Source organism: Bidens hawaiensis, unplaced genomic scaffold (assembly GCF_021521415.1).
Source record: "Bidens hawaiensis isolate Kalapana, Puna unplaced genomic scaffold, B.hawaiensis_p1.1 tig00008762_1, whole genome shotgun sequence".
NCBI classification, from domain to species: Eukaryota; Viridiplantae; Streptophyta; class Magnoliopsida; order Asterales; family Asteraceae; genus Bidens; species Bidens hawaiensis.
Window position 1 is genome coordinate 1,013,932 of NW_027491632.1, and position 8,177 is coordinate 1,022,108.

The 8,177-nt window shown below is 34.6% G+C and overlaps 1 protein-coding gene across 1 annotated transcript; it reads left to right on the forward strand.

Annotated features, from left to right (window-relative positions):
* The first annotated feature begins 2,717 nt into the window (after positions 1-2,717).
* LOC143529911 (calmodulin-binding protein 60 D-like) lies at positions 2,718-6,346 on the forward strand. The gene is made up of 3 exons (XM_077025595.1): positions 2,718-2,856; positions 4,950-5,609; positions 5,684-6,346. The coding sequence occupies exons 1-3, from the start codon at positions 2,827-2,829 to the stop codon at positions 5,825-5,827; spliced, it is 834 nt and encodes a 277-aa protein (XP_076881710.1). The 5' UTR covers positions 2,718-2,826; the 3' UTR covers positions 5,828-6,346.
* Positions 6,347-8,177: the final 1,831 nt, after the last annotated feature.

Genomic DNA, 8,177 nt, shown 5'->3' on the forward strand with positions numbered 1-8,177 from the left:
TAATAAAACATGTGTTTTCATCTAATCAGTAAAAACCCTCAATCAATTTTACTGATTGAGGAAGTTTTGATGATCAATTTGGTTCCGACTCGTTAAAAGACATAAAAGTCAATTTCAAAGGTTTTTAAATTACTACTACTTCTGTTCAAAACCAGCTTTCGGTCCAGAAGAGTTTTTAATTGACCATAAAATTTTAAGTGTACTGGTCGGAAACCGACTCCCGACTAGAAGTTCGAATTCTGAACATTACCAGCTCGCTTATTTACCAAAAACCTCCTAACTTGAGTTCTATACATCCGTTTGGATTGATTTCAGTGGCTATACTATCAGTTTTTACTCTATTTTTATTTTGTATAAGTATCAGGTCTGTTTAGATTAGAATACTTGTCGCGATAACCTTTCTCGTTTATTTTATCTATCGGTTTACTCGCTTAATCGTCAAGGTTAGTAATCACTCCCCTATTTTACTGTTTTTAAATAATTTTGGGGACTTTATGCGTATCTATTCATATTTTTTATACTACATATTATCCATAATAGAAAATCATGATTATTGTATTGTTGGTCAATTAAATGTTTATTTGCTAATTGCTTACTTGCTTATCTGTTTAATTCTAGCATTCGGAGAGGTCCATTATTGATTCTAGCATGTCGTCTTAGTAGCCAAAGCTCGATTCACTAGACAATGGACAAATGACACAAATTACTTGCTTTTATTTAATTGTTGATACTCATGGTATTGATTTGCATATTTTATATATAATATATTTATTATTAAAATCTGGTGATTACTTACTCAACATGTGTTGTTGACATATATATATATATATATTGTACCCGTGTTGCAGGTTCTACTTTGGTTTGAAGCTAAGATGAAGAAACATTTTAGAGATGCCTTAAGAAAAATAAAAACAAGACTACTTGTGTTGATTTAGGATTAAATTGTAATTTTCTTTGAACTTGTGAACTTGTATGAAATTTTGAATTATTGTGAGCTGTGAGTAATCAGTTGCGCCCCGACATTTCTGTCGTTGGTTGGGGTGTGACACTCTAGGTAATTTCCGCTAGCCTACAACCCATATTGATTTAAGAACAGTTGTAAGATCCGGCTTAGGGCCCTACAGTCGTTAAAGAAGAAGAAACATGGGATGTGGAGGCTATATGGCCAAGGTTCAAGAAGAATATGCATTTATAGCCATCACTGAATTCAAACTGAACCTGGTAGATGAATGGTTTGAAGTAGGCTCTTGTTGATGGACAAGTACGAAAGTAGTGCCAAAGTTGACTCAATTGATGGTCACCTTGGCATCAACTATTGTTATTTTGAATCAAGATGTTGAGAGACACCTTGTTGAAAGACGTGCACGAGGAGGTAGCTATGTCTCATGTTACGAGTTTTCATGGTGGAACAGAAAAGGTTGAATAAAAACAAACCAACAAAGTCGATGTTGGAGTTTGAATGCGGTTCATGCATTGTTCGGGTGATCCGAATGAATGAACAGATGAAGGAGTTGAGTTCGAGATGTAGCATACATCAAGTGGAGATGGAAGAATTGCTTTAAATACCGTGATAGTTAGTCATGAAGTTGATATTGCAAAAGTTGTTTCCTATCTGAAACCGGGGGTGATACAATTCTAAACAGTGGTAATCATGAAACTAATTCAGTTTCAACAAGAAAAGAATCATGCTGGAAAAATTGAATCCAAGAATATTTATGCTCAAGGAAATGAGAGCGTTACAAGGTGTGAAGAATCTTGGAGGGACAATGGAAGTTGGTATTGAGAAGGAGTATAAAACTTGATACAATACTAACTTGAAGGACGCGAATGATTAATACGAAAATTATAAGGGTGATACAGAATATCACAAGGGACGGTTTGGTGGCGATCAAAAGTTCAGGAACCAAGTTAAATAACTTGGTGACAAAGTAATCTTTTATTTATTATTAAATAAATTAGAATTCTGGTTTGATTATGTCTCCTAGTTTGAGTAGGATTAGAATTATGGGTGTTTTACCCGGCAAAATTTTTATTTTTAGTTAGTAGTATGAATTCCGTTCTTGTTTATTATTAATAAAAAGAGTCGCAATGCAATATCGTGTTTAGTGTTTTTGATTCACTTGTCTAGTGTTTAACCGTAACAAACAATTATTGTTATTTGATTTCAAACAATCGAACTTTATGTAAAAAGTGATCTATCTTTGCATAATAAAGAGTATAAATGTATTCATTTCGAATTAATTTTTGGTGTACGTATTCTACTCGATCGTAGATTTTCTTAAAGGTCTGAATACAAAGTGATATTAAATGTGGTGGATACCTTAGTAATGGCAAGCTAGTCTTATAATCTACTCCGTATCCTATATTACTTGATAATATTAACTTTAATTTGAAGACCGACATTTTAAATTAAGATTGCATGTCTTGAAGAAAATCTAAACAATCAAACCTCATATTACCAATTACCATGTTGATGTGGGTGTGTGAGAGTGTGGGTGTGTGAGACCATTTGAAAATTACGCGGTTTTTACGCGTTCTTTCAGAACTTTTTCATGGATTTCAAACCCTAAAAGATGAAATTACCTAATATTTTATTGCAGATCAAAATTCAAAGCTTTATGATCCCGAAATATCTTAGAAATTTTCATCAAACCCTAAATCAAGAAGCCTTTTGAAAGTAAAGCTAGCTCAAAACCTTCATCAGCATCATCTATTCATCTTCTTCTTTAAGATCTTAAAAAAACCAACTGGTATGATATTGAAAGATCAAATTCCTTTTATCTAAATTCACGTGTTGATTTTAACCTTTTGTTTTCAGGTGGGACGATGGAAAAGCATGTTCAGAATCTTGAATATGTGAGCTTAAATTATTATTATTATTTTTTTGTTATTCTTTTTAATTCCGTCATTCGCATCTACTTTTCATCATGAATCCGCCGTAATTGAACCTATACCGGAGAACTCTTTCCGGCGAGCTAATTTCTGACTTGTGTAACCATCGTTGACTTGTTGTTTTTAAGTCATCGTGGCGGCTGGCTAAGTGTCGGTATCAATATGATAATTCAACTAATCAACACCTTTTCACGTTCCTTTGGAATATAATCTCTGGAATGATGTGATTTTTCTAATTAATCGCATTTATTATATGCATCGTGGCCGGTATTTTTAGAATTTAAAATAGATAAGTTTAAAGTTTAAACAAACCAAAATCAATATATCCATATTGAGTTTTTTTTCTTTGTTTTTGTTTTGGTGTTTTGTTTTTTTCTGTGTGTATATATTTTTTTAATCAAGTGTATTTGCCAAATGTGAATATTTATTGCACGAAAGTCACGCCTTGTTAATTGGATTATATAAAGAAGCATATTCGTCCATTTCTAATCGTGTTAGATCAAGCAAGTAATAAATAATAAAATTGATGTTTGTGTTTGATTATAAATAATTAGGTAAAGCGAAGGCACATACAATACACATGTATCATAATATAAGGCCAAGTTATAATAAGAATATTATAAGTATGATTTTTGTTTATTAATTTTGTATTATTTTTATGACGAGTTTTTTTATGTTTATAAAATTTTCTAAGTCTTTTTATTTTTGTTCTCATTTATAGAATAACATAACCTTGTATATATTATGAGAGTTATTGAATTTATATGTTAGAGGTTTATTCTTAACTTTTTTTTTGCCCATAATTTTCAAAAATTCTTAAGGACACATTGATAAATCACCACCTAGCTAGCTAAGATTTTAAAAGTGATAACAATAAAGTTTATCTCCTTGCTAGATTCAAAATATAAAATAGATTAACATTACTATTATAGGTTAAATTGTAATAAAAAGTTTGATTTTTTAAGAAAAATAAGAAGTAATATAGACCATTAGAATGATTGAGATTAATTTGGAGAAAAATTAAGTATAAAATAAATAAAATGATGAAAAAAGAATAACATATAATTGTTAGCTTTCTCAATTCACATGTCAGGCACATGTCAATTCTTCTATCGTTTTAAAGCATCTATAACTTTTTTTATACGACATTTTTTATTTAAAAAAAATCATCTTATTAATGAGCGTTTCTTTATCTTTAATATGAGTATCATATTATTATAAAAAAAATTAGCGAGCTTTTTTACACATTGTGTAATAGGTTATACATTGTGTTTTTTTCTTCATTGTGTTTTATTCAATTATGTTTTTGCATACTGTTTTTTTCACTGTGTTTTTACATTGTGTTATACAATTGTGTTTTTGTCATTGTGTTTTTTTTCATTGTGTTTTAACATAAGGTTTTTCATTGTGTTTTTTCCGGCGGCTATTTTCCGATGTCCTTTTTCGGTTATTGTTTTTCGGTGACTTTTCGGTGACTATTTCGGCGATTTTTCCAGCGAAATTTCCTGGGGATTGTTTAGTTGTGACATTCCAATGACTTTTCCGGTGAAATTTTCCGACGAAATTTCTGTAGACTTTTCCGGCGAGGTGGTGACGGTGGGTGAAGGTGGTGGTGGCGGTGGGCGGTAGAGTGGTGGTGGTTGTAGGAGAGGAGTGAAGATGCAAGTGGGTTTTTGTGATTAAAGAAAGTAGTTTTTTCCATATTAAATTAGTACACAAAAATACCTTTCTTCCTGGCCTTTTTAAGAAAAATCAATATTTTATTTGAGCCTAACTCTATATTATAATATATAGCCATTTTATATACGATTTCTGAATTCACAGGTCTTATCAATTAGTTTTACATTTTTTTTAAAATAATTCGAACTAGACTAATTATTTCTTCTCGACACAACATAATTACCTCAAAGCAAAAGTAAATTTTGGGCATTGAGTTACTTTAGAAAAATGGGTTAATTTATAAGTATTGTAGTTTTCCGTTCAAACAAAAGTAAATTTTGGATTATGTTTTACATACATTTGAATCTATATATATAACAGTAGTCTTGTGTTCGCAGGAAGAGGCGTTTACTAATGCAAAACCAATGAAGCTAGAGCTAACATTTCTGACTAAAGTCGCATCTCCAGTGTACACTGGGAGAACTATCACCGGAGAGGACGGTGGCAATGATGGAAACAGGCCCATCAACATTATGTTGGTTGATAGCAAGACTCAGCAACGAGTAACCAACGTTCAAGTCGCCTCTCTAAAGATAAAGATAGTACTCATACGTGCCGAGTTTTGTGGTCTAAATGAGAATAAAGGCATTTGGACACCTCAGGAGTTCAGAAACAACATTGTTATTAATTTCGGAAAAAAGAAAAATCTTCTTTTAGGCGATTTTTCGCTTGTTCTAAAAGGTGGGAGTGGGACACTAGGTGAAATAAGAATTAAACATGATCGCATTCCTATTCGAAATGTCAAGTTTAGATTAGGAGCAATGGTTGATGGCGATTGTCCCTACGTGATCAAAGAAGCTATAACGTATCCCTTTGATGTCAAGGATCGTCGCAATGAATGTAAAGGCACGGGACCATTGTTGCCAAATGATATGGTGTGGAAGATGGTGAATATCGCGAAAAAAGGCCCTATTCATAAACGTCTTGAGAGAAAAAATGTCGGGACGGTGAGGAATTTCCTGGATATGTATAACTCGAATCCTCAAGCACTCAAAGTGGTATGCATTATCTTAAAACCATGAATTTATATTGTTGAATGCGATAGAAATCTCATATTTCGCATTAACCACAGATTTGTGGGATGAAAGGCAAACGGTGGGACATGACAGTTAGCCAAGCAAAAACAAGCCTTAAAAATTATGTGGTATATTTCACATTTGTCACAAAGTCTGTTTATGGTCAGTATATTATTGCTTTCAATTGCTGTACCTTGTAGCTTATTGTGTACTCTTTGTAGTGCAATGCCTATGGACGAGTTGGTTCATCCTCTCAACAATCCGACTACTTATCAACATTTGACTGTGATAAAAACATCAAGTTCGATTATGATGATTCACAACATTGTGTAAAAGATGTTCTTGGTAACACACTAAAAATTGATTGTAACTTTTCAATCGAAGATGTTGAAGGAGGTGATCTGGTTTTTCTTGGATTTGAATCTTATCAAGACCATCAAGAGAATGGAGACAATGGTGCATTGAAGTTGAATCCCAATAGAAGCGGTCTGGCAAGAAAAAGATGGATGAAATTACGCGCTACACTATGGTTCTCGATAGTGTCTTTCACATAGGGGTAGAGCTTGTGTTTCTTAGTCGGGTAATAAATTAGTTTCGTGGTTGGTTCTGCCCGAATAAAATATTTGTGTGCAATTGTTGTGGTGTTGGGAGTTGTTGGCATTTATTTATTTTTTATTATGTAAAATGTTTATTCTTAAATGGTAAATTATTTTATTCATTGTTAAGCTCATTTTTAATAGGAAAATTGGTTTTTATTGGTTTTAACTAATGCCTTTTGGTCATTGCCGGTCTTAACTAACGAATTGGTCGTTAATTATCCAAACTTTTAATGTATTTGTTCGTAACGGTCCGCGGCTAACAGAATCCTAACACCGTTAGTTTCAAGTCGCCGGAAAAACGTTTTTAGCCGAGAAAGTCAACTTTTTTTGCAGGAAAACACCACCTGAACACCGCCACCACCACCAATTGACTCACCGCCAACCAACCACTATCACTTAAGCACCATCAACTGATTCCTACGATGGTTTTAGGGTTCCGACAACCTCAATAATTGGGGATTTTACTAGAAACAAGTATCCAAAGGTACGATACAAAGTTACCATGATGTTTAGTACAAAATTGTTGAGTTTTAGGGGAAAAATGTGTGTTTTCCGGCAAAAACGTTTTTCCGGCGACTTGAAACTAACGAAGTTAGAATTCTGTTAGTCGCAGACCGTTAGGAACAAATACGTTAAAGTTAGGACCCTCAGCAGCCAATTCGTTAATTGGAACCGACAGTGACCAAAAGACGATAGTTGGGACCAATAAAAACCAGTTTTCCTTTTTAATAAGAATACAAAGCCCATAAAAGAACACTAATGATAAAAATGAAACTACTATAAGAAACCATGAAAAATTCAGTTGACCAAAGATTTTCATATGTGACCTACCGGACTTGAACCATAGAATGGACGTGAATCATTTAGGGATGGCAAAAAAAACCAAACCCGATGGGGAAAACCGAAACCCGCCCCGAACGGGGCGGGTTCGGGGACACTTAATCGGGGACGGGTCCGGGTTCGGGGTTTCCCCGTTTAAGTTAATCGGGTTCGGGGCGGGTATACCCGCCCCGTATACCCGCCCCGTATACCCGTTTAAAACCCGTTTAATTAAATATAATTTTTATATTTATATATAATATATTATTTATTATTTATTTTCCCAATAAGGCTGCCTAACCCATTTTCCCGTATACCCGTTTAAAACCAGTTTCCTACTTTCCCATTTGGCCATTTACCCTAACCCTAGAACAACCTCCCGCCCGCACGCCGCCGCGCATCTCTGATCTCACAGCCCGACTCGCCATTCTGCAGTCGCCGTTCCCCATTCTGCAGTCGCCGGACTCGCCATTCTGCAGTGAGTAGGCACAGCCCGTTCCCCATTCTGCAGTCGCCGCCGCGCATCTCGCCCGTTCCCCATTCTGCAGTTAGGTCAACACTCACTAACTCATTGTTCATTCTATTAGATCATTGACGGTTGTAAGTTATGCTTTGTGTATTGTATTAAGTGCATTGACTGTTGAGAAGCATGCTTGTGTATTGTATTAAGTGCATTGACTGTTGTGAAGCATGCTTGTGTATAAGTGTATTGTATTAAGTGCATTGACTGTTGTGAAGCATGCTTGTGTATAAGTGTATTGTATTAAGTGCATTGACTGTTGTGAAGCATGCTTTGTGTTTTGATTGCGATGCTAAGAACATTTTCATTTTCATAATTATTCGTAGGATTTATGGAAGGACACACACAACAACCACAAACATCTCCGGGTGATAACTCACAAGCCGATAGCAATAACTGTATGAACCAATCTTCACCAAATACAAGCAATGAAGGTCCATCACACACAACCACAGGAGAGCAAACCCAAACCCCAACCCAAAATGATGATAGCAACATGGGTTCTAGGAAGCGAAAACTTACGTCAATTGTATGGAACCACTTCGAGAAGATGACGATCAATGGTGAAGACAAGGCGGAGTGCCACTATTGCAAGAGAAAATTAGGAGCTAA

Coding starts and splice junctions, on each gene's coding strand:
- LOC143529911 (XM_077025595.1), top strand. CDS start 2,827: ATGGAAAAGCATGTTCAGAATCTTGAATAT. Junction 2,857..4,949: donor ATGTTCAGAATCTTGAATAT/GTGAGCTTAAAT, acceptor TTGTGTTCGCAG/GAAGAGGCGTTTACTAATGC. Junction 5,610..5,683: donor ATCCTCAAGCACTCAAAGTG/GTATGCATTATC, acceptor CATTAACCACAG/ATTTGTGGGATGAAAGGCAA.